Source organism: Oryx dammah, unplaced genomic scaffold (genome assembly GCF_014754425.2).
Source record: "Oryx dammah isolate SB20612 unplaced genomic scaffold, SCBI_Odam_1.1 HiC_scaffold_17, whole genome shotgun sequence".
Lineage (NCBI taxonomy): Eukaryota > Metazoa > Chordata > Mammalia > Artiodactyla > Bovidae > Oryx > Oryx dammah.
The window spans coordinates 39,666,418-39,693,639 of NW_024070201.1; the positions used below are offsets into that span (position 1 = coordinate 39,666,418).

The 27,222-nt window shown below is 41.8% G+C and overlaps 2 protein-coding genes across 4 annotated transcripts in view; both read right to left on the reverse strand.

Annotated features, from left to right (window-relative positions):
• The window catches only part of MICALCL (MICAL C-terminal like), a 71,548-nt gene that overhangs the window by 17,476 nt on the left and 26,850 nt on the right, over nucleotides 1-27,222 (reverse strand). For all 3 annotated transcript variants that reach the window (XM_040258367.1, XM_040258365.1, XM_040258366.1), the window contains 3 exons: nucleotides 21,291-21,406; nucleotides 18,044-18,136; nucleotides 15,034-15,127 (listed from right to left, as the gene is read on the reverse strand). In XM_040258367.1, the coding sequence (XP_040114301.1) occupies nucleotides 15,034-15,127; nucleotides 18,044-18,136; nucleotides 21,291-21,406 (303 nt within the window). The remainder of the gene's footprint in view (nucleotides 1-15,033; nucleotides 15,128-18,043; nucleotides 18,137-21,290; nucleotides 21,407-27,222) is intronic.
• On the reverse strand, nucleotides 7,318-7,801 carry LOC120876448 (40S ribosomal protein S25). The gene has a single exon (XM_040258368.1). The coding sequence runs from the start codon at nucleotides 7,740-7,742 to the stop codon at nucleotides 7,365-7,367; it is 378 nt and encodes a 125-aa protein (XP_040114302.1). The 5' UTR covers nucleotides 7,743-7,801; the 3' UTR covers nucleotides 7,318-7,364.

A 27,222-nucleotide genomic window follows, 5' to 3' on the forward strand; every position in this document is an offset into this window, starting at 1 on the left:
CATCTTGCACCTTCATGTGATATTGAGAAATGAAACATCAGATGGAACTGGACCAAGAGCAGAGCCATCTAGCCCCTAAGGGACCTTTCTTACCCTTTGGGCAAGACTGTGCTACAAATTTTAAATGCATGACACCCAACTAGTATCATCCAGCCCCCATTTCTATACCTTGTCCACTAGGATCTTATAAACCTTAATATTAATAACAAAACAATTTTCCAAAATTAAGCTTCACAAAGCCTGCTGTGTCCATTGGCATGACAAACCTCAAAACACCACCCAGAAGAGGAAATGACATTTTCCACAGTGTCTAAGTAAACGCCTGTGGTTCCTAAATATCCAGTTTCTTTAATAATTCTTTCTAGAATTTTGACAAAGATCAGAACTCATGTTTCTTTCTCATATGAAACTAGAAAATATACCCATTTCTAGTCTTTTGGTTCTGGAATTTTTCCTGAGTTTTCAAAGACTGGGCTCATTTCTGCAAGTTATTTCAACACCGGGGGATTAATTCAGTCAATAAGCAAGTTCTGATTGAGTAAGGTCACATCAAAGACATATTCTATTGTGAACATATCATCTTTCACCACGGCTGAGAAACCTGAATTCCTCGCTCTCCCATTTCTCTCACCTATCCAGGTTTAATTTCCTCATCTAGATATTTGCTTAACATTTCTAGATTGAGGGCCATTTTCCTTGATTAAGAAAACAGAAAAGCTGAGAGGAGAAAATCTTGCCTCTCCCCAGTCATGTAACATTAAACCATCTGTCTCAGCTCCGGGCTATCCTCGCCTTGTTCTCAGTCCAAAAGAAACAGCACTGTTCTGCTGTCTTGAGAGTATTTTTTGTTGTTGTTTTTCAGATTTCGGCCTCTTTGCTACACTCTACCCACAGGTTCAAGTCAGACTTTTATCCTGCATTCCATGTCCCTTCTTCAGCCTTTCTTGTGTGTCTTGCTAAAATGTGGTCCCTCTGAGAGTCGTGCAGCCTCATTGATTTCTACTGATGCTGTATTCAACAAACACAGATTGAACTGAATCAATCAATTTAATTTACGTTCTTGAGTGGAATAATTTGCAATTTTATAGCCTACACTTTATTTTTAGACTCTCCCTTTCCTCAGTAGTCAAAATTACTTTTGAGGATCTTTGAACATGGAATCAATTGCAGATTTCTAGGGAATCTGCTTTCCCAAAGCACTGGGTACAGGCAGACGGTGCCTAGCCCAGGCTTGCCTTGCTCTCAACCCGAACAACGCACTGAGATTTCCATCACCTCACTACCCACCAGAGAGCTTCCCTGTAGGTCCTAATGAAGTCTTGAAGAGCATTGCTCCTCACTGTAGATGTAGCAGAGTGAAGAGGCAGAGGGAGTGGGCTTTGAGATCAATCAGACCTGTCTCTCCCACTTACAATGTGTGACCTTGGTCAAGTAAGCTCACCTCTTTCTGCCTCAGTCTCCTCCCTTGAAAAATGGGGGTGGGGACTTCCCTGGCAGCCCAGTGGTTAAGACTGCCACTGCAGACGTCATGGGTTTGATCTAAGATTGGGGAACTAAGAGCCCACATGCTGCTTATGCAGCCAAAAAAAAGAAAAATGCAGTGATCATAGTCTCTGTCTCATAAATTGGTTATGGGGATGAAATGACAAGATGCATGTAAAATGTTGACCATGGTGCTTGGTGCATAGTAAACATTCAGTAAATCACACCATTATTACTACTGTGCTGTTGCTTCTTCCAGAGTCCAGTTCTATGTTTCTGTGTGGACTATTTGCTGTATATCTCTAAAGCTCAGCTAGAGTGTAATCCCTGACTTGATTACCTGTGGCTAAACTTTATCAGGTAACTTCCCTTGAGATGAATAAAAGCACTTAAATAATTATATATATATTTGTCTCCATGTAAACAGAAAGATCATATGGCTGGATCATCAACACTTGTTTGGGAGGAAGCCTAGAGACTGTGCCTACACAGATCGTGAGCTCAGCCACGCCTCCAGCTGGTCTCACGGCTGCTGGTGAACTGCACACCCTTCCAGGACAGGGACGTGACTCCCGCATCTGGAACCAGGATGCGGCTAGAATGGCGCAACCTGAAGGTGAGCAGCCTCTAGCTGTGAATGCCTCCCCTGCTGGGGCCACCACGGACTGGTTCTTCCTTTGTTCCTGTGCCTTCGTAACATGCTTTCTCCTAGACAAAATGCAAGGATCCTCTTGTTAGGCATATTAAAGTCATTAAAACTCAACATGAAACAACTTTTTATTGATGGGGTCATATAAATTGACCCTCTTGTCCCTAGTGAGCTCTCAAAAAAACAAAGCAAAATTTTTCACTTCCTACTGAAATTCAATACTCCCATCCCCACCACCCCCCAACACAAACATATACACAACTGAGTTTAAATCACCTAGCCTGACAGCATTTAGTCCCTGCTCACAATAGGGGGACTGGCACTTAACATCCAGAACCTTTTTCTCAGTGGAGAATAACAGACTAAATGAATTATTTAAAGTCATGGCTTGTTAACCATTTCCTTTTGTCGGTAATGCTGAATGCTCCTGTGTGTATTGGTGTGTGGTTTTTCCAAGTTGGGTCTTGTGTTGCTCTCTGATTCACAGCTATCTAAATCTTTAGATGTGATTTCCCACCGCCTCAGAATCTGTGAGAAGTTCTACCTTGGTTTTTCCTGCAATTCTGTCAATGCCCTTGACACCCTCAGTGATGATCTGGAGCATGAAAGGGCATTCGAGTAATCACAGCCGCCCTTGTAGCAGTGGGCAAGCATTTCCCTCAGGTGGTGGGTTTCAGCCCCTGCCTCTGGCTCTCTGGACTCTGGTCAGCTCTTAGCTCCTGTGCACATCCATGGGCCTATTTCATTTCATCTCTAGCCAGGCCTCCTGTACCCAGCACTCTGGGTACTTGACTTCCCACAGCTCCTTATACATGATGGTGGTAATCCAGAATGCTACACTGGAGGTCTGGTCTGATTCAGTCTTGACAAAAACTGGATACTGGAAAGTAGGTCATGATTCCATTCTGGGAGTCAGGGACTGCAGCTGAAAACCATAAATTCTAGCCCTTCCTTTATTAAACAGCTTTTTGCTTTTGTTTTCCTTTTAGCTACATATCTAGTCACCATAAATGAAGTTTTTCTTGCTTTTGAATATTACTGAAATGATATCATACTATATGTAGTCTTCTACAACTTGTTTATTTTAAATTCTTTCTATATGTTTCTAAAATGCCTCTATGCTGCTCATTTTCACTGCTGTATTTATAATATTCAGTTGTATGTGCCACAGTTAACTGTACTACAGTTTATCCATTTTTCTGTTAATGGATAGCTAGGTTGTTGGTTAAAGAAGGCAATGGCACCCCACTCCAGTACTCTTGTCTGGAAAATCCCATGGATGGAGGAGCCTGGTGGGCTGCAGTCCATGGGGTCGCTAAGAGTCGGAGACGACTGAGCGACTTCACTTTGACTTTTCACTTTCATGTATTGGAGAAGGAAATGGCAACCCACTCCAGTGTTCTTGCCTGGAGAATCCCAGGGACAACGGAGCCTGGTGGGCTGCCGTCTATGGGGTCGCACAGAGTTGGACACAACTGAAGTGACTTAATAGTAGTAGTAGTAGGTTGTAGGTGGTAGTAGTTTGCTACTGTGGATGACGTGACCGTGAACATTGTTGTATATATCTTCTGGTTAATGTGGGTATGAGTTTCTCTGGAATATATAATCAGGAATGAAATTCTTGAGTAGTAAGTATGGAACTGTTCAGCTTTTCAGCATAAAGTCAAATTGTTTTCCAAAGATTTGTGGCTGTTTATACTCCCACTGTCTTCCCCTGGTGGCTCACAGGGTAAAGCGCCTGCCTACAATGCGGGAGACCTGAGTTCAATCCTTGGGTCGGGAAGATCCCCTGGAGAAGGCAATGGTACCCCACTCCAGTACTCTTGCCTGGAAAATCCCATGGATGGAGAAGCCTGGTAGGCCACAGTCCAGGGGGTCGCAACAGAGTCGGACACGACTGAGTGGCTTCACTTTCACCTTTTGTACTCCCACTAACATTGAATAAAAGCTCCCTTTATTCCTCACCCTTGCCAAATACTTAGTATTATCAGATTTTATAAGGTTTTGAAAAGTTAACAGTTTAGTTCACACTGTGGTATAAATTTGCATTTTCCTAATTACTAATGAGTATTCTTCCATGAGACCTAGGACTTTTCTGGTGGCTCAGCTGGTAAAGAATCTGCCTGCAATGCAGGAGACCTGGGTTCGATCCCTGGGTTGGGAAGATCCTCTGGAGAAGGGAATAGCAACCCACTTCAGTATCCTTGCTGGATAATTCCATGGACAGAGGACCCTGGCAGGCTACAGTCAGAGGGGTCACAAAGAGTTGGACACAACTGAGTAACTAAAACTATTACTATTTTTTTGTGAAATGTATATTGATACCATTTGCCTATTTTTATATGGAGTTATTAATCTCTTATTGATTTGTAAGAGTTCTTTACATATTCTGGAATACTGAATATTTGTTATATTTGTTACAAATATATTTTCCAAATTAGTAGGTTTTCTTTTCTGGTTATATTTGTTGCAAATTTATTTTCCAAATTAGTGGTTTATTTTTTTTTCCTTTCTTTTATGATGTCTATAGACTACCAACTTGAGGTCTAAGAGATTCTTAACATTTCAAATTAAAGTCTTTAATTTTTATGACATTGATTATATGGCTTAAGATAAGGTTTAACTTCATTTTTTTCCTGTATGGAAAGCCAGTTGTCCCAGAATCACTTATTTCCTGTGAATTGCAGTGCTACTGCTGGCTTATATCAAGTTTTCATATATGTGAGATTATATTTGGGTGTGTTGGTGGCTCTCAGTGAAGTATTAAAATTGGCTCCATAAAGGATGTGCATATTTTTTCTTAGATTTATTCCTAGGCACATTGTGTTTTTATGCTAATGTAAGTGATATCTTCTTTGTTATTTCATTTTCTAGAAACCAATGCTGAGATATGGAAATGCAATTGATTTTTCTATTTTGATCTTATTTCCAATCACATGATATAGACTCTTATTATTAAAAAAAATTATCTGTACATTCTTTTGGGTTTCTATGTGGTTAATTCTATCATCTGGAAATGACAAAAATTTGTTTCTTCCTTTCTAAACCTTGTGCCATTTTATCTCTGTCTTACTGTACTGGCTAGGTCTCCTGTGCAATATTGAATAGAAGAGGTGATGGCAAGCATCCTCTCCTATTACTGATTTTAAAAGAAATGCTTCTAATATTTTACCATTAAACAATGCTGTTTGCTACAGGGTTTTGGAAGATATGTTCAAATTCAGAAACTTCTGACTCAGCAATTTCACTTCTAAGAACACAAAAACACCAATTTGAAAAGATATATGAAGCCCTATGTTCATTGCTGCATTATTTACAATAGCAAGATGTGGAAACAACCTGTGTCCACTAATTGATGGATGGATTTTTAAAATGTGGTATATATACAAAATATTAGCCATTAAAAAACAGTGAAATCCTGTTATTTGATGACATAAATGGACTGTGAATGCTAAGAGAAGTCACACAGAGAAAAATAAATACCATAGGATATCACTCATATATGGAATCTAAAGAACAAAATAAAAACAAAGTCATAGATACAGAAATCAGAGCAGTGATTACCTGAAAGGAAGGAGTAGGGGGTGGATGAAATGGGTAAAAGGGGGTCAACTGTGTGATGATAGATGGTAACTAGATTTGTGGAGGTGACCACTCTCTAGTGCATACAGACATCAAACTGTCACGCTGTACACTGAAACGTATATAATAAATTTTTTTTAAGCTTCAAGAAGGCAAAATAAAAAGTTCTTTTTTTGCTAAAAGTTTTTATCCTAAATGAATGTTGAACTTTGTCAAATTATATTTTCTTCTATTGAAAAATCATATGGTTTTCTCTTTAATTTGAGGACTGTTTAGTCACTCTTAGATTGTCAAATTTTAAAATGAATTAAATTAAATGTTCATTATATTCTTTTATCTTTTTGAATCTTTGCTATATCTATGGTTATGTCTGCCTCTTTCACTCATTATTTATTTCTTCTCTTTTATTTTTAAAAATCAATTTAAGAGGACTGCCTTCAGTCTTTTAACTTTTTCAGTGAACAAACATTTGGCTTATTTGACCCTATTTTATCTTTATTCTCTATTTCATTTACATTTGCTCATATATTTATTATCTTTCTTTAGGTTTATTTTGTTCTTCATTTTCTAAGTGAAGTTGGACACTTAGCTCATTGATTTAAGCCTTTCTTCTTTTCTAATAAAAGTATTTAAGGTGATACCTCTAAGAACCATTTTCACTGCATCCCATGAGTTTTGACCTATTGTTTTCCTTTTCATATTTACTATATTTTAAATTTCAAAGTATTTTTAAAGATATCTTTTTTATTTTTTTGACCCAGGAGAAATATATATTTTTACTTTCCAAATGCATGATTTTAAAAAATACCCTTTGGTTATTGATTTCTAAGTTAGTTATATTGTAGTATAGAATGTGGCCTATATAATATAGATTCTCTGAGATTTATTTTATGAACCAACATGGTCAATTTTTATAAATCATCATAATCTTGAAAAGAACACACATCCTCTAATTTGGGGGTGCAGAGTTTTATACATGTCCATTGGAAATGGCAACCCACTCCAGTACTCTTGCCTAGAAAATTCCATGGATGGAGGAGCCTGGTGGGCTATACTCTGTGGGGTCACAAACAGTCGGACACGACTGAGTGACTTCACTTTTCTTTCTTTCTTTATTAAACTTATTAACTGCAATGTTCAAACTTATAGTAATGTTTTGTCTGTTTGACTCTTATTAATGCAGAGATATAGTAAAACCTCCTGCCATGATAATAAAAATTTCTGCTCAAAGTTTTGTCATTTTTTGTTTTATATATTTTGAGGCTGCTATAGGCTCAACGTTTTAAACTGTCATAATCTTCTTGGTGAGTTGGTCATTTTAAAATTATGTAGTGACGCAGTTTATTGCTAATCATAGTTTTGTTTCTAAAAGTTAATTATCTGGGCTTCCCAGGAGGCACTAGCGGTAAAGAACCTGCCTGCCAGTACAGGAGATATAAGAGACATGGGTTTGATTCATTTACCCTTGCTTTATTTGTCTTATTTAGCTAGTATATACTTGCCATTTTTCTTTTTTACTTTAAACCTTTTGTTTATTTATGCTTTATACGTGTCTACTAAATAGCATATAAATGGCTATTGTTTTGATCATTAACTTTTTTTTTATTTAATAAAGTTTTATTTTTCAAAATGTACAGCTGGTGGGACCTGTTCATGCATCTTCACCAGCAGCTGGGGCATCTCCACCCTTGGTGTTTCTGGTGTAAATCACTTGAGCTCTGTGCTTTGAAACCAGTTTAATAAGTCCTTTACTAAGAAGTTCCTGAAGGGCTGCTCTGGCCAGGGAACCACGAATCTTCAGTCTCTCAGAGACCACAGCTGGAGTTATAAGCTTATAGTTGGGAACTTCTTTACAGAGTTTGTCATATGTTGCTTTGTCAAACAAGACTAGGTTATTGAGCTTGTCCCGAACTTTGCCTTTGGACCACTTCTTCTTTTTGGCCTTGCCCCCAGATTTGTTCACTGGATCTTTGTCTTTCTTGGCCGATTTTCCGGCATCTTTCTTCTTCTTGTCGTCCTTGGGCGGCATAGCGAAGCCCAGAGAGCAGCTGCAACCACTGCTGCCTCGCTAAGATGTCGGACAAAAAGGCGATCATTAACTTTCACTACAATTATTGAGATATTTAGACTTGTTTTTTACCATCTTTGTGCTTTTTATCTTTTTAAAAATGCTTTAAAATTTCTGTTTAGAATTGAATTGGGGGTTTGGTTTGGTTGATTACTTTTTCTTATTTCTTCTCCCTCTGTTTCCCCTGGTTGATTTGAAGTTATACATTTTTCCTATCTTTTTCATAATTACAGTTAAAATCTAAACAGGCATTTAAAAAATATCCTCAGCTCAGTTCATTTCAGTTGCTCAGTCATGTCTGACTCTTTGCGACCCGATGGACTACAGCACGCCAGGCCTCACTGTCCATCACCAACTCCCCGAGTTTACTCAAATTCATGTTCATTGAGTTGGTGGTGCCATCCAACCATCTCACTCTCTGTCATCCCCTTCCCTTCCCACCTTCAATCTTTCCCAGCATCAAGGTCTTTTCCAATGAGTCAGTTCTTTGCATCAGGTAGCCAAAGTATTGGAGTTTCAGCTTCAACATCATTCCTTCCAATGAACGTTAAGGACTGATTTCCTTTAGGATGGACTGGTTGGATCCCCTTGCAGTCCAAGGGACTCTCAAGAGTTTTCTCCAACACCACAGTTCAAAAGGATCAATTCATCAATTCTTAAATATTCTAACAAAGTCTAAACTTTTAAATAGTTTCAGTTCAGTTCAGTTGCTTAGTCGTGTCCGACTATTTGTTACCCCATGAATCGCAGCACGCCTGGCCTCCCTGTCCATCACCAGCTTCCGGAGTTCACTCAGACTCACGTCCATTGGGTCAGTGATGCCATTCAGCCATCTCATCCTCGGTCGTTCCCTTCTCCTCCTGCCCCCAATCCCTCCCAGCCTCAGAGTCTTTTCCAATGAGTCAACACTTCGCATGAGGTGGCCAGAGTACTGGAGTTTCAGCTTCAGCATCATTCCTTCCAAAGAAATCCCAGGACTGATCTCCTTCAGAATGGACTGGTTGGATCTCCTGGCAATCCAAGGGACTCTCATGAGTCTTCTCCAACACCACAGTTCAAAAGCATCAATTCTTCGGCGCTCAGCTTTCTTCACAGTCCAACTCTCACATCCATACATGACCACCGGAAAAACCATAGCCTTATCTAGACGGACCTTTGTTGGCAAAGTAATGTCTCTGCTTTTGAATATGCTATCTAGGTTGGTCATAACTTTTCTTCCAAGGAGCAAGTGTCTTTTAATTTCATGGCTGCACTCACCATCTGCAGTGATTTAAATAGTTTAGATTCCTTTTAAACAACATAAGGACCCTGGAATGCTTTACTTCTAATCATTAACTCCCAACTTCTGTCCATTTTAGTTCAGTATTTTAGTTCTATCTTTGAAATAAGAAACAAAAACCCATGCTATCTTATATTGACAATGTTTTACTTACATGTTTATTATTTTTGCATTCACCATTTCTTCTTGAATATTTCAGATCAGCCTCTTAGGCTGATCTGAAATATTTTTTTTTTCTGATTAAAGCATATTTGCTAGAATTTTGTTTGTAGGTAATTTGTTGATTTGGCTTGAATCTCATTCTGAGTGGCTCACTTCTGTGTGTTTTGGGTGATTTAAAAGATTATTATAAGCTCATAGTTTACTGAATTTAATCTGTCTAAATCCTGAGAGCCTAACCTGAAGCATGGTCTCTTTGATACAGAATCTACACTTGGTCTTAGAGTTCTAGAGACCTGGCTTAACATGGGAATCCCAACAAGGTTAGCTCCCCTACTTCTTGTTAGACTTGAAGCAACCCTGGATTACTGTTTCTGTGTTTGCTTCCTTCCTGGAACACATAGGTTTTAGTAGATGTTTCTTCTTTTCCCTCTCTTTCTTGGCCTTGAGAGACTTCTCTCACTTAAAAGTCTAGCAACATCTTCAAAAATGTCTTGTTGTGGTTAGTGGGCTTTTCAGTATATATTCCACCATTCTGCTGTTCCATATGTTTTAGGAACCGTATTCTGTATTCTTGGCAGAGGCAGTCACTTGGGTATTTAATTTAAATTTTTGTTTTAAGTAAAATCACTGTAATGGTGTTTTTTAAAACTGAGGGATGTAAAATTAATTTTGTGAGTCATAACAAGCACTAGAAAATGAGATAGAATAAAAAATATCAGTCTTTTATAAGTAGTAAAGTTTAAAATTATCTCTTGAAATATTGTATTCGATTATATATTTATATGTACTATTAATAACTTGCGATATAAAACATATTTCTTACTGCTGTCATGGGCAATTTTTTTGTGTAAAGCAATTGTCTAGAGCACATAACTCAGAAGCACATAACTCAATGACCCCAGGATCCATACAATGGAGAGAAGACCCAAGGCTTCTTCAGGAAGAGAATCTTAGTCTGTCTGGCCCTCACTGGGTCCATTTCTGTAATAAGGCCACTGCTTGACTAGGTAGCTACTGAGGCTGGAAATAGAGGTGACTACATAATAAATGGATTATTGCCATTTGTTGAGAGGGGCAGTCTGCCATAAGCCTTGAGCATTCCTGTGTGTCTTTGATGAGTGTGCGAAACAGCAAGGATTGACCATCCTATGATCCCGAGCCACTCCCGCAGCCAGTCAAGTAGATTACTTGCTTCCTGGGAAACGGGCTGGCTTGTTGACTGCTTGCTATAGCTGCTGCTGAGTTCCTCTGCTGTGGTACAATCCCCTGTGTGCACAGCTGCCATCTGGGTCTATCAGACTTAGATACAGGGCAACTTGTACCACGCTGCTGCTCTTGCCATTTGCAGTGCTGTGAGTAAAAACTCCCCTGCTCGGATGCACTGAATCTCACTGTTTACTTTGAGCACATAGAGTATGGCAAACCCATCCAAATTCCTCGGTTGCTAGGCTACCAGCTTCAGAATCTTTGCCATGAATGGCATCAAGATTCAAAATCAGGAGTGTCTGACTCTACTCTCTGTGTTCTTTGCAGGACACCTTGCTGTTTCATTATCCAAGAAATTAGTATTCCTTCTGTTCCTCAGTGGCAATCAAGATAAAAACCACAGAGTGGAAGCCAAACTACTTCCCTCTTCCGGCCTGTTTCTCCTGTTGTCATGCATGCTCCTGCTGCCACCTGCTGGCAGCCTCAGACAGCCAGGTTCTTTGTAAACCCCTTATCCGTGTGAAGGAAAAGCCATCTGACTCTAAGGAAAAAGAAACAAGAAGCTCAACGCAGGCAACCAACTGGTAAGCCTTCCTCAAAGCTGGTAAAGCTATCGGGGAGGAATAATTCCCACACACTCCCGATCTCAGTTTTCACCAGATTTTACCTGTTTCCAGGTACTGAAAGAAAGCACAGATTCTGTTATTTACTTCACCTAAATTTGAATGGTGGTCTCCTGCTAAACTGGGGTGTTCCATCACCTTGGCACATAACACTGACCACCACGTTGACAACCAACAATCCAGTAGGTAATAGCATTTGACCAAGAAGAGTCTAAGCAGCTGCAAAGCTCAACTTGAACTCCTCATAGAGAGTGAAGCTCAGGGCAATCAGGTCATTGCACATCGTGGTCCTTTACTCTGGGCAGCTAGAACCATCAGGACAACACATTCCCTTTGTCAAGGACATCACTCACACACACACACACACACACACACTCACAAACACACCTTACAGAACATAAAGACTTGTTATCTGGGGTGGATTTTTGTTTTTCTTTGTTTCCCTTGCCTTGACAAAATGGGGAAAAACCCTTCCTGGGGGTGGGAGAGCTTATTTCTGACTGTTAGAAAAAGAGAAAGCAGGAATTGTCGTCCCGACAATTAGAAGCTCATCAAAGGCTTGTTTTGCTCATCAGCCACCATTGCCCTCTGTCCTGCACCCCCGCATGTCCCTCTAATTCAATGCCTGCCTAATGAATAACTCCTAGGAACAAAAGACCCTTTCAGGCTGGTGCACATCACTATTGGAGGAGACTTGCATAACTGTCGCAGACAACTCATGTTTTCAGGCCTGTCTCTAAATTTGGTTATTCACAACCTTTATAGCTCAATATTATTGTCTAACTGTGATTATTTTCTAATTATCCTAATAATACCTATTAAATAATTCCCATTCAATCACTTGAACCAGAGCAGCCCAGACCAGCTCAAATACAACTTAACCTAATAAGCATCGGTCATTCATTAAGCACCAGGGCAATCTCTTAAAGGGGCTGAGTGGAATATTAAACTGCACGGGAATATTACTCTTGCACAAATGTTATTACAAGTTAGAGTGTATTAATTTCGATGCCTGGTTCGCACATCTTCTGCTTGGTCTCCTCTGGGGCCGCTGTGACTTGACTCTTCCAGTCGCCTGCCCCTTGTTGATCTGCATCTGTCATCCACACAAGGACAATCAAGGAGAAAAAGGCCCATAAACTTAACAGGGAAATTAAATTACCAAGGATATAAAGGGAATGAACAGAATCCATCTTCTGGCCGGGGAAATACTACCTTTGAAAACACCGTGAGCTGGCTGAGTTTCTCTAGATGATAACTCAAAATAGCCTTTCTTTACAGGGAGGGAGATTTTTCAGGAGCTTTAAAAATTTGGTTTCTAGACTTCAAATTTCAAGCAATAAAGATCAGAGACTCAGGTCTTTTTAAAGTGCAGGATATTTAATAATATTTCATAAAGTAATATCAGGTAGCTATTTATTGAATGCCTACAATGTGGTGGGCACTCTTGGGAGACTATTGGCCCACCAATGCCCTTAATTCTCAAAATGATCTAGTAATGTGAGGATTATTAGCCCTATTTTTTACTCCAAGGAACCTGAGGCCAGAAAGGTTAACTGATTCTCCTAAACCACACAGCCTAAATGCAGTGGAACAGAATTTGAACACGGGGCTCTTTGATGCTTATGATTTTACCTATCCTACCATGCCATACTGCCTCCCCAGCAAACCAAAACTTGTCCTAGCTTTGCTGGTTTATCCTTTTCATTTCTAAGTCTCTCACTGAAGTCAGCAGATTCCCAAAGACAAGTGCCAAGCCTTCCTGATTGGGAATATGACCAAACATTTCATTGTATTGAAAGCCCTGACAACAGCTGTAGAGGCAGGCTGTGACCCTCACTCCAAGAAGGGACAAACAGTTATCATTTTTGTCAAAAACCCTACTTCCAATGGGTGGATTTGGGTTCTCATTGTAAGGAAATGCACAGAGTAATGAAAGAAAAGGAACAAGTCTTTATTAACCATCTCTCCTATGCCAGGCACTGCCTCAGGGCTGCCATATACCTTGTTTTGACTGGCCTTCAACATAAATCTGAGGAACAGGTACAATTGGCACTCCCACTTTGTAAACACAGAGACTGAGGCACAGAGGGGTAAAGTAAGTCAGACCCTGACATCTCCAGAGAAACACTAACCACACAGCTACTGAAGCTGAAATCATAGGACCTCTCAAGTGGATGGGCCTTTGTAAGGCTCTGGGAGTAGCCCCCAGCTGCAGGTCTCACAAAATCTGAGTCTGTATCTGCTTTTTAAGAGAACTGAAGTCCTAACCTTCCTCTATATTGTTTACATGACTGCACACAGAAATATATGTTTTTCAGTATCTGCTTTTTCATGCTTTATATCCAAGCTACAGAAGGCTAAAGATATCACATCAGAAAATTAAAGAGACAATGCCTCCAAGTAAATGGATGTGTGTACCCATATAAATGGGGGCTTCTCTGGTGGCTCAGATGGTAAAGAACCATTTTCCAATGCAGAAGACATGAGAGACATGGGTTCGATCCCTGGGTCAGGAAGATCCCCTGGAGAAGGGAATGGCAATCCACTCCAGTATTCTTGCCTGGAGAATCCCATGGACAGAGGAGCCTGGTGGGCTACAGTCCATGGGGTCACAAAGAGTCGGACACGATTGAGCAACAAACACTTTCATACATATATGTGTGTGTACGTGTGTGTGTAACTGAATCATTTTGTTGTATACCTGAAACAAACACAACATTGTAATAAAATTCAACTAAATACAAAAGAGACAATGCCCACCACTAACTCCAGTTGATTAGCCACACACTGCTGGATGGTTTCTAAAAACATATAGATTTCTTTGTTTTATCCCTCACCCAAAACCCTCTGCTGGCTCCTCATTCATTAAGGCATTTCATGTTTGGCCTTTGGAAGCGCTGTTCCCTCTGCCAGCACAGGCTCCTCACCTTCCCTGTTACCTCCTGGTCCTCTTCTGGTTCCTGTCTTAACAGATCACCCTTCCAGCTGATTAGCCTGACTGACCGCCCCTCCCTGCCCCACCTCCATTGAGATCAGTTGGGAACCCCGTGATTCTGTCCTCATTCTACCCTAATGCTTATTCCCATCACAACCCTCATCCCCCACTACTATGGTTTGTTTATTTACCTGTCTATGTCCCTCAGTGGACCACACACTTCTCAAAGTTGGAAAAAGTGTTTATCGTTAGAGAAACATTGTCTCCATGTCTAAGGTAAGGCAAGCCTTCACCAGATGAATTCTGTTTGCATCTAAGAATCTGAAGCTATCAGTAGAATAGATATCATTTATTGCTTTCCCTTGTGCCAGGCATGTGCTGATTGGGGAAGATACCCTGGGGAAGGGAATGGCAACCCACTCTAGTATTCTTGCCTGGAGAATTCCATGGACAGAGGAGCTTGGTGGGCTATAGTCCACTGGGTTGCAAAGAGTTGAACATAACTGAGTGACTTAACACAGTACTATACATATATATATATATAAAGATAATTTCTTCTTTAATCTTTATCTTAGCTCTATAAGAATGGAAACCACTATTATCCACATTTTATAGCAGAAAACAAAAGTTCATAAAGGTTTAGAACATAAGTGATCCAAGCCTTATAGCTGGTAAAGGGAGAAATCAGGACTTTGACTCCAAGTCCAGCTTTGAATCTCTACCAACATTGCTTGAAACACTCAGCTATTTCTCCTGAATTTATCTTAACCTCTGAACTGCAAGAACATAGCAGCAGAGAGACTGGACAGACCAGAAACCCAAGGCCCACAAACCAACTGATGCCCTGGGAATTTCAAACTGGATGACCAGTTTGATTTTGCAAATGGGAACCAGCTGCAGACTGAGAACCCAGGTCGGTGTTGATGGTTCCGCAGCGAGTGGCAAGGCCTCACTGCCTTGCCTGGATGGCTAGACCGACACTATTCTCAGACCATGGTCACGGCCTGAGCCCACTGAACCAGATCTGCCCACAGTGGTGCTTACCTGCTTCTCCTCTCAGCGCCTTCTCCAACCTCACGCCCTGGATCTCGGAAGCCCTCTGCCGCTCCTCCACCTCCTCCAACTGCCTCTGGATGGCCTGCAATGCCAGGATTGTGTGTCATGCAGGTGCTTGCAACATGCAGAGTCATACAAGGGGGCCAGTTCTGCCACCTGCTTTCCAAGAGGAAGAAGCTCTTTCTCTTGGGTTGCCAGCTCTTCAGTTAACTGGGTAAGAATCTCTGAATTCCCCAAACAACTGGAATTTGATATTTCCCTTCTTTAATATGAGAACATAAAGCAAGGAGTCTGTGTGTAAACTCAATCTGCCCCCAAGGAGACAGTCTCTTTTGACCAGGCCAATCGTACAGACTTGCTGTCAGGCAGAGGCTGCCGGCCTGGGTGGGCAAGTCCCCGTGGCTCCTGGACTCCTCGGAGCCTCGGCCTCTGACCATGGTCATGGCACAGCTGCTGGAGCTACTGGCCGTATTCAGAGTTGGACAGGATCTCTGGGGACAAACACAGAGCGTGTTCACAATCCATTTTCCCAAGACATTGGAACAGGAGATGGGAGCCAACTCCTGGGGCTGGGTGTTCCTCTCTCAGTCTGCCCTGCCCCTGTCCTGAGCTACAAATTGGCAACCTATTATTTCATTGCACCATGGGGCTTTTTACTGTCTGTGGAAGTATACTGTGGCTTGTTACTAGCAGTTTAATAAGACCAGACAGAGATGTTTATTTCATTAAGGCATATCCTCCTTAGACTACTGTAGGTACCTATCAAGGCTTGGGGTCATGATGGGCTTTGTATTTACATGTTTAATTTCCCCACTAGCTATTTCTCTCTTGTGTGTATTAGGAAGGAAAATTAAGGGGAAAAAATCCCTTTCCTATATACATGTTGTTCATCCCCATCAGTTTTTCCTGCTTTTAATCACATGCTGCCACAAGGCACATCTCTTGGCAGAACAGACTTTGCACCAGGCACCTTCATAGAAATGGCAGCTGTTTGGGCAGGTATAACCTGTGTGTTCTTCCTTCCCTACTTTCTCCTAGCTCTGTCTCACTCTTCTTCCCCCTTAACTCTACCTTGTTCTAAGTCTCCCCTGGAGTCAAATTACAATTGCTGAGGCACCTCCAATCTGTGAAGAGGCCTGAGCAAGAGTCGGGGCAGGGACTCAGCAGCCACCTGGCTTCTTGTCTTAGCTGAGAGTGTTTAAATTCCAAACATAAAGTCTGAAATAGATGGGAATTCTAACTAAAACTACTTGTAATTTTATGCTTTCTTCCTGTCTCTTTTTTAAAAACGATGATATCTTTATAGATCTGTCTCTCGCTGGTAGAGTGTAGCATTGCTAAAGAAAGGGAAACATTTAAATGACTTTATGACTGATTGCTTTGTAATTATGCCTATGTAATTGTTATGGACTGAGCAGTCTCCACCCCACACTAAATTCATCTATTGATGTCCGAACCCCTAAAGTGACTGTTTGGCCCTTACGGAGGTAGGTGAGGTTAAATTAGGTCATAGCAATGGGCCCTAATCCAACAGGACTGGTGTCCTTACATGCAGAGGAAAAGATACCAGAATTGTTTCTTTCTCTTGCTCTGAATGCACACACATGAAAAGGCCATGTGAAGACACAGCAAGAAGGCAGCTGTCTGCAAGCCAGGAAGAGAGTCCTCACTGGAAACCAACATTGGAGACACCTTGATCTTGGACATCCAGTCTCCAGAGCTGTGAAAGAATAAATTTCTGTGGTTTAAGCCACCCAGTCTGTGGTATGTCATCATGACAGCTCAAGCTGACTGATACAGTCATCAATCTTTATAAACTAAGAAAGAAAATCTCAAAGATTATACAGGGCAGGTATGGATGCCAGCAGATTGGGACTCAAAAGGCAACTGTGATTCTTCTGTTAGTATTCTTGCCTGGAAAATCCCATGGACTGAGAAGCCTACAGTCCATGGGGCCGCAAAGAGTCGGACACTACTGAGAGACTTCACTTTCACTGTCTGAAGTAGAAATATCAGGTTGGCAAAAAACCTGTTGGGGTTTTTCCATAATATCTCATGGAAAAACCTGAATGAACTTTTCAGTCAACCCAATATAAGAAGAAGAAATTATTGAGTTTGCCAATCCATTTCATAAAGATAACTTGTTCTCAGAAGGAAAAGTTGAAATGTTTCAAGAAAGCCTGTTTCAGAAGGTGAGGATGGAGAGAGGGAATTTAATTTTCCCTGACTGCTAGGTGAAGAGGGTGGCTCCCGAGTCAGCCACTGAGAAGAGTAAAGAAGGTTAGATTTAGTGACTTCCTTCTTGTCAGAAACAACTTATTGGACTACACAACTGGATAAAGTGAGTTACTGGAGAAGGGGATGTAAGGGTACAATGCATTAACACAAGTGGTCATTTTAGGTCCCTTTGTCCAAAAGCTCAACTGCTCTTCAAGGCTAGGTTTGGGGTCCTCAGGGAGAAGGGGAGTGCCTTGACTTTCTGCTTCATTTTGCAAGTCGGTAAATCCACTTGAGCAAAAATGTTTGCAGCAAACAATTAGGCCAGGAAGTCTACGGCAGAATGGTAGATGCTTATGTGTTCAACTAACCTTGGAACAGAGACAGCCCCAAGAACTGTCAGTTCAGCAAAGACACTCAGAAATTCGAGAGAAGGTTATATCCTCACCGAGGACAAAACGAAGGCCACTGCTGTGTGGCAGTCAGGGCCTGGGATGGATTCCAAGGCAATGTGTTGGCTGCCATTCCTGCTCACTTTGCAGGACACACGCCTGCAGATGGGAAGGCAGCTGGGAGTGGGCCAACTCAACACCTGGGCTCTCTGGCCCCAGAGTCCCACCAGGGATTGAACCATAGCCTTCAGAACAGCCACAAGCCTCGTGCTTAGAGAAGAGACTGATCTTTCCCTAACTCAGCTTCCCCAGTTCAATACAGATTTCCAAAGGGTTTCCAGACCCAGATCCCCAGCAACCCAGACCCACTCACTCGTTTGTTTTCTGACCTGAGCCTTATGAAGTCTTTTCAATTCTTCTTGCTTAACCAATTGTTTTGTTGCTTTTTCCAGCTTCCTCCTTCTTCTAAGTGCCTTCCTCTCCTACAAAAACCAAGAAGAAAAATATGTCTAAGAAAAATGGAGTTGAAACTTACAAAATACTGTCACAGCCTCTATACTCTCCAACCAAACCATTGCTTGACTTCTAGAACAAAGATGTCCAACAGAGCTTTCTGCAATGATAGAAATGTTCTCTATCAAGGCAGAAGCCTGCTTTCCTTCCCTACTTCACTTTGTGCAAATACATCATTAATACCACTGGGTTCTTTGTGTGCCTGAGCTAGTGGAATACAGAACACCCAGAATTAAGGTATTTACAAAGCTTGATTCAGGTCTTCATGACAAGTCTAGGACAACTTCTAGATTGTCAACCACTGCAAAGGTTCTAGGCCATTTGGATGAGGAAACCCCTATTTTAAGTGGCTGGGACCTTTCTTAGAAGGCTGGGGTGGAGACGGGCATGGTAGAAATCACTGGTAGTTGTCCAGAGATTGGCTAACTCAATCTCTGTGGCGAGTCAGTCCCTTATTTAACAACTATCTCTTGAGCTTTCATTATACTAATCTACATAATAAATGCCAGCAAGTACTGAGTGCTATGTGCCAGACACTGTACTGATTACTTCACAAATATCATCTTATTTATTCTTCAACTTATTTTTTTTTTTAATAAAAAAGGAAATCAGAACTCAGAGAAGTTAAATAACTTACCCAAGATGACACAATCAGGAATTGGAAGCACCAGTAGCTAAGCCCAGGTAACCTGAATCCAAGCATCCATATTTCCATCTAGTTTATTCTGTCTTTCCCATGCCCCTACAGTACAGGTACATCACGCACCTCTGTTTTATAGAAATATTAGACTTTCACCCTAAATTAAGACCATTCAAACAATTTCAGCGAGGATGCCTTGACAGCCTCATACCATCTCAGCACTTTACAGCAGTGAAGTTGCCAAAGCCCAACTCCTTTATCAAGAGTCAGCAAAGCAGAACCTAGATGGGTAAAGAAAGTCTTGTATTGCCTTTTATTAAGATGATGACACAAACAAAAATGATGGTATATCAACAAGCACTCATATAACCTTACAAAGCACCAGGCACACTTCTTACATCCTCACTGATCGTGGTAATGATACAGAGAGGAAAGGAAGGAGGCTAAGGAAGAAAAAGATAAAGGACAGAGAAAGAGAAAAATCTGGCAGGGCTGAAGACAAGCTCCCTGTCCCCATCTGTCAGATCCAGGCATTAATTTGAGGGGAGGGGTGTAGAGCAAAGAGGTGAGGGTATTTATTTTGTCTCCAGTTTCCTGTCCTGGAGAAGGGCATGGCAACCCACTCAGTATTCTTGCCTGAAGCATTCCATGAACAGAGGAGCCTGGCAGACTACAGTCCATGAATCGCAGAGTCAGACACGACTGAGCAGCTAACACACACACCAGTTTCCTGTGTAAAGGTTCACTTGAGCTGACATGGGCTCTATGCCACGTGATTGGGGACATATCTGTATGGGGCAAAAGAGATTTAAAAACCAGAGGGGAAAACACTTCTTCCATTCCTTCAGTGTGAGCTCTGAGAAGTGGTAAAGAAGGAGCTTTTTTGCCACCTTCTCTTCCTGAAGAATGGGCCGTGTCAGAAGCCAGAAGCACCATCGAGCTTTACCATACACATGCCTTCTCAGTCAGATCTGACTCTTCGTGACCCCATGGACTATAGCCCGCTAGGCTCCTCTGTTCATGGAATTTCTTAGGCAAAAATACTGAGAGTGGATTGCCATTTCCTATTCCAGGGGACCTTCTGGACCCAGGGATCAAACCCATCTCCTGCACTGGCAGGTGGATTCTTTACCAAGGCGCTACCTGGGAAGCCCAGCTATACCACCCTGCAGGCTTATGTGATGATCGGCTCTGTTCTGGGTGACCAGGAAGACACAGAGCTACTGGGAAGGCTTGCCTTAGGTTATCATGGTCTTGCTATTTTGAGACCTTTGGGCCACTCCATTCCTTTGGTCCCCACGAGTGTCAAGATGGTTGATGCTGGGGTCTCTGCCTCATTTGAATACAGAATTAACTCAGGGTCACTCAAGGGGGTGAGAGGGCCTGTAGGGAAACCCTAGAAATCAACACACAGAATTCATTTGTGTTGAGTGCCAAACTAATCAGACACCCCCACAGTCAGAAATTAGAAATCTCTCAGTATTGTCTTATTCTCATTCTCTCTCCTCTCTTTCTCCCTCCCTCCCTCTCTTCTCTCTCTCTCTCTCTCACACACACATGTCCCAGTTCCCTCCTGACTTGCTCCAAGCTGGGCCTTGGGGAGCTGAAACCCCTGAGTGATTTGAGATGACGCCAAAGCTCCTAGTGCCAGATATGGAAAAGTTGAGTTTAAGTAAATAAATTTGGTTCTCTCTCTTTCTCCTCAGATCCTCACTGTTCCAAAAAGTAAACACCGCCACAGCAGTGAACTGCTTCTCTGTCCGCCCAGGAAGCACATGCGGTCCAGCCATTCAGCCCTTCCAGCCCCAGCATACAAAGGAAACAATGGTGGGATTTGATCATGGGATGCATGTCTCCACGTATGTAACATACATACACATTTAAAGACATACAGCAACGTTTGTGTTTTTAAATCCATGGATACAGGAGTTGTTTAAAGGGTGCTCCGTAAACTAATGTTCATTAAGCAAAGAGAAGAACGGCTGTCCCCCTGCCGGCACTCAGCTAGTCAGTGGGGATCCTCGGAGTCTAGATGCAACTGCATGGTTCATTTCGCATTTCTGATTAGAATAAACATAACATTTTCCATGCAATCTGCCTCTAGTGCTTCTTAAATGAAGCTGTGCTTCCCCCAGGGAAATATGCATCTGCTTGCTGTAATTTTTTTCGATGGTTTGCTTGTTGGATCACATACTAAACCCACTTTAAGAGCTGCAGTCACCAAATGGTTTCAAGTAAATACGTCTGTTTTTTTCTGCCTTCCCATTTTGACATTTCTGAGAAAGGCAAGCTTCTAAAAGTTATATATATAAAGATAATCCTTAGGGTGTTCCAGGTAAAAAAGAGTGGTTGCTGTCAGATGCAATGAAACATGATCTTCCTAATGAAACTGCTGCAGCTGGAGCCCACATTGGGTCTGAAATCTGGATGGTAAAACGGCCCCAACAAGCCAAGGCCCCCGTTAGTTTGCCAAGTGTTGTTACCTTTGACCGTGACGAAGGCTGGGGATGGAATTCCTCATCTGCAGAGGTGGTGGTGGAGGAAGAGGTGGAAGAGACAGTCCCTGTCCCCTGCGCTCTGATGGGGACATGCGTGGGACCTGAAACGGGAACAGAACTCACTTGAACTCCTAGCTTCTTCTCCTGCTTCATGACCCAGAGCCGTCTCTCCCTCCTCCCTGCCACCCCCGTTCTCTTCCTCCCCATCCTCCCTTCCCTGCACCTGCCTTGAGCATGAAACAGCAGCACCTAAGGGCAACTGAAAATTTGGCCCTCCTTGTTAATTACATTTCTGGGTCCCTGCCAAGAGCTTTGCAGCTCTCTTTTCATGTAAAAAAAAAAAGGTATTATGCAGAAATCAATTAATTCCTTAAACACCATTTATATGGTGTGTTGCTTAGAATGCATTCAGAGATGAAATCTATTATTAAAATGCGTGTCTGAAGTTAGCTGAGTTACCTAAATGCTTGTGTAAGGTTCATTCCGCAGAGTAATTGAATGCAAAAAAGTCAGAGCCAGCTCTTAAACAAATCGCCCTTCTGCGGCTCACAGCATCTGGCACCCATTTTTACTACATGACATCTGCTCAGTGTAAAAGGGCTGGCGTCAGAATGTCTGGTCATAGAAAAAAAAATCCCAAATGTAATCAGAAGCAAAAGGACTCTAAGCCTAAGGTTTTATCACATAGTCTCATGCAACATAAATATTTCATTAATTATGGCTAAACAAATGCCACTTCTATTTTCCCAACTTGCAGATATTATCACATCATCGAAGTGATGATTCAAATGCCAGAAAAGGCAGTTTAAGATAGGGAGGACTCAACAATTCCAGGCCCATGGGAGAGCTGAAGTCGGGGGGACGTGCCAACTCCTCAACAAGAGGTAGATGTTTAGAGGCAGCAAGTGCCCGTGTTTGCTCAAATCTCCTTGTGACTTCTCTGGGGCCCACGTGTGATAAAGTCTTCCAGGTGCCAAAGGAGACTTGTATTCTGCTCAGCAACAACATCTGCCCAGACACATCAACCTGAAGCAGAGTCAATTATTAATATCTGGATTAACCCACCCTAAACACTGGATATCAGAACCAGCTAGGACTCTGTGATAGAAAACTTACTCATCTTTACTCTGCCATGGCAGGTTCTATCTAAAGAGAAATGTGTGCTGGGTATAGAGGGAGGAGAGGCAATTTCAAGCTGACTAACATTCTCTCCAGCCTGCCTTTTCTTCCCCGTAATTTTCAACTATTCACCCCAGTGAGAGAGGCCAAGTTTTAAAAAATAAGGGTAATTTTAACCTCCAGGAACACATTTACATATGCTGTTATTCAAAGCAAAATAATGCAAAACATCTATATAATAACATAGCCTCTCTGGGGAGGGAGTTAACTGTTTTTCACTTTAATTTGCCAGATGGGAAAGCTCAGGTGAAGATAGAATCAGGAGCAGCATAATAATGGTGGAGGCACTGTTGGTAAGGATCTGAGATTGTGTCCCAGCTCGAGCCACTAAATTACTGCTGAGTATTTTAAGCACTGAATATTCCCCTCTGTAAGCTTGAGGAACTAACTTCACCCCTTGAGTTTCTGGGGATTGTGATTTCTAACTCGCAGAACTGCTATGCAAGAAGAAAGATCAATATAAAGAGTCTAACACAGTCCCTGGTTCACTGGATGCATGCGTGCATGCTCAGCCGTGTCCAACAACTGTGACCCCATGGACTATAGCCCTCCATGCTTCTCTGTCCAGGGGATTGTCCAGGCAAGGATACTGGAGTGGGTTGCCATTTCCTCCTCCAGGCAATTTTCCTGACCCGGGGATCAAACCCACATCTCCTGCTTTGGCAAATGATTCTTAACCCCTGAGCCACTTGGGAATCCTGCCTGGTTCATTGCAGGTGCTTAAATAAATGTTTTCATCACCATCAGCCGCCTCACCCAGATAATGAAACAGGAGCTATTGCTACATCATCATCATTGATCCCAATGAACACCACTGCAATATTAGTGTTGTGATAAGTCGCTTCAGTCATGTCTGACTCTTTGCGACCCTATGGACTATAGCTTTGGACCCTCTACCCATGGGATTCTCCAGGCAAGAATACTGGAATGAGTAGCCACGCCCCCCTCCAGGAGACTCTCCCAACCCAGGGATCAAACCCACGCCTCTTACGTCTCCTGCATCGGCAGGTAGGTTCTTTACCACTTGTGCCACCTATAAAACTGCCTGGTTAATCTTTATTTTGTGGAGGAAGTACAGTATCTAAATTTCAACCTTTTTCTAATTCTCAAAAATAAATATTTCTATTGAATTTTATTTTGAAATTGAGAAGAAAATGTTTCTAAATATGAAGCACTTCTTAAACTTCTGGCAAAGTTATATAAAGTTAAATAGTTACCCCTGAATCTCTTCCCCTGTACTCTATTCCATCATAGAACCATTCATTCTAGTTTAGTTTTCACTTGCAAGCTTATAAAGCTTGTCAGCATTGTTCTACTCTGGCTACAACGGAGTGACTGATTCTGGAATTGATCTCCCACCACAAAGCACTAGAAGTCAGGACGAAATATATGAAGCAGCTGCTTTGCTTCCAGATATTGGACAAGAGGCAGTGCAGACCTGTGATAAAGGCAGGAACACAGCAAATGAGGCAAGCCCCACAATCACTAGTTTTCTGCCTACAGACACTTTGCAGAACACAGGGCAGGTATGAAGAACCTAAACAGAGCACAGCAGATTCATTGAGAAGACAGAGGTCAGTGTTTGACTGGATTGAGACAATTGGAATAGGTGGGGAAGAGTACTTGAGAGGAAGGAGCTTTGCAGAAAAAGGCCTTCAGAAAAAGGCATAGACATCAATTGCAGTCTATCATAGGTGCACAGAGAGAAACTGCAAAAAGTTAGGCCGATAACTGTTGCAAAGTTATAGTGTAAATAATCTCTACAGCTTTCACAAGACTGGGAAAGCTACAAGTTTACCCAACTAGGGTAGAGAAAACATTGAGGGCGTCAGAGTGGAGAACACAGAAGAGTCACACTTGAGTAACAGGGATAAAGTAGTTCTAGAATAAAGGTAATTACAGACATAACTGAGTAAGTTTAAAAACCAGCCTTGAAAGAAACAAATTGATCTGCAAGTTACCTTACTGCCTGCCAAACATTCTTTAATGCCTATATAACATTCTTTAAAAAAAAAAAGGAACAAAATCAAGACACTCGAAAATGTAATATTTACAAAATTATTTTGTTGTTTAGTTGCTCAGTCATATCTGACTGTTTCAGTCAGTTCAGTTCAGTTCAGTCACTCAGTCGTGTCCGACTCTTTGTGACCCCATGAATCGCAGCACTCCAGGCCTCTCTGTCCATCACTATCTCCTGGAGTTCACTCAGACTCACGTCCATCGAGTCCGTGATGCCATCCAGCCATCTCATCCTCGGTCGACCCCTTCTCCTCCTGCCCCCAATCCCTCCCAGCATCAGAGTCTTTTCCAATGAGTCAACTCTTCGCATGAGGTGGCCAAAGTACTGGAGTTTCAGCTTTAGCATCATTCCTTCCAAAGAAATCCCAGGACTGATCTCCTTTCGAATGGACTGGTTGGATCTCCTTGCAGTCCAAAGTACTCTCAAGAGTCTTCTCCAACACCACAGTTCAAAAGCATCAATTCTTCGGCACTCAGCCTTCTTCACAGTCCAACTCTCACATCCATACATGACGACTGGAAAAACCATAGCCTTGACTAGACGGACCTTAGTCGGCAAAGTAATGTCTCTGCTTTTGAATATGCTATCTAGGTTGGTCATAACTTCTCTTCCAAGGAGTAAGCGGCTTTTAATTTCATGGCTGCAGAAACCATCTGCAGTGATTTTGGAGCCCCCAAAGTCTGACACTGTTTCCACTGTTTCCCCATCTATTTCTCATGAAGTGATGGGACCGGATGCCATGATCTTCGTTTTTTGAATGTTGAGCCTTAAGCCAACTTTTTCACTCTCCTCTCTCACTTTCATCAAGAGGCTTTTTAGTTCCTCTTCACTTTCTGCCATAAGGGTGGTGTCATCTGCATATCTGAGGTTATTGATATTTCTCCCAGCAATCTTGATTCCAGCTGTGTTTCTTCCAGTCCAGCGTTTCTCATGATGTACTCTGCACATAAGTTAAATAAGCAGGGTGACAATATACAGCCTTGACGTACTCCTTTTCCTATTTGAAACCAATCTGTTGTTCCATGTCCAGTTCTAACTGTTGCTTCCTGACCTGCATATAGGTTTCTCAAGAGGCAGGTCAGGTGCTCTGGTATTCCCATCTCTTTCAGAATTTTCCACAGTTTATTGTGATCCACACAGTCAAAGGCTTTGCCATAGTCAATAAAGCAGAAATAGACGTTTTTCTGGAACTCTCTTGCTTTTTCCATGATCCAGCAGATGTTGGCAATTTGATCTCTGGTTCCTCTGCCTTTTCTAAAACCAGCTTGAACATCTGGAAGTTCATGGTTCACGTATTGCTGAAGCCTGGCTTGGAGAATTTTGAGCATTACTTTACTAGCATGTGAGATGAGTGCAATTGTGCAGTAGTTTGAGCATTCTTTGGCATTGCCTTTCTTTGGCATTGGAATGAAAACTGACCTTTTCCAGCCCTGTGGCCACTGCTGAGTTTTCCAAATTTGCTGGCATATTGAGTGCAGCACTTTCACAGCATCATCTTTCAGGATTTGAAACAGCTCAACTGGAATTCCATCACCTCCACTAGCTTTGTTCATAGTGATGCTTTCTAAGGCCCACTTGACTTCACATTCCAGGATGTCTGGCTCTAGATGAGTGATCACACCATCGTGATTATCTGGGTCATGAAGATCTTTTATATACAGTTCTTCTGTGTATTCTTGCCACCTCTTCTTAATATCTTCTGCTTCTGTTAGGTCCATACCATTTCTGTCCTTTATCAAGCACTTGGATGCAGTCTCAAAAATGACAAAATGATCTCTGTTCATTTCCAAGGCAAACCATTCAATATGACAGTAATCCAAGTCTATGCCCTGATCAGTAACGCTGATGAAGCTGCAGTTGAACAGTTCTATGAAGATCCACAAGACCTTCTAGAACTAACACCCAAAAAAATGTCATTTTCATTATAGGGTACTAGAATGCAGAAGTTGTATGTCAAGAAATACATGGAGTAACAGGCAAATTTGGCCTTGGAGTACAGAATGAAGCAGGGCAAAGGCTAACAGAGTTTTGCCAAGAGAACATACTGGTCACAGCAAACACTCTCTTCCAACAACACAAGAGAAGACTCTATGCGTGGACATCACCAGATGGTCAATACTGAAATCAAGTTGATTATATTCTTTGCAGCTAAAGATGGAGAAGCTCTATACAGTCAGCAAAAACAAGACCGGGAGCTGACTGTGGCTCAGATCATGAACTCCTTATTGCCAAATTCAGACTTAAATTGAAGAAAGTAGGGAAAACCACTAGACCATTCAGGTATGACCTAAATCAAATCCCTTACAACTATACAGTAGAAGTAAGAAATATATACAAGGGGTTAGATCTGATAGAGTGCCTGAAGAACTATGGATGGAGGTTCATGACATTGTACAGGAGGCAGGGATCAAGACCATTCCCAAGAAAAAGAAATGCAAGAAGGCAAAATGGTTGTCTGAGGAGGCATTACAGGTAAGAAGAGATATGGAAAGGCAAAGGAGATAAGGAAAGATATACCCATTTGAATACAGAGTTCCAAAGAATAGCAAGGAGAGATTTCCTAAGTGATCAATGCAAATAATAGAATGGGAAAGACTAGAGATCTCTTCAAGAAAATTAGAAATAGTTGCTAGATACACAAAAAAAGCAGGAAAATGAGTCTGATAATCAAGAGAAGAATCAATCAATAAAATAAGACTCAAAAATGGTGAAACTAGT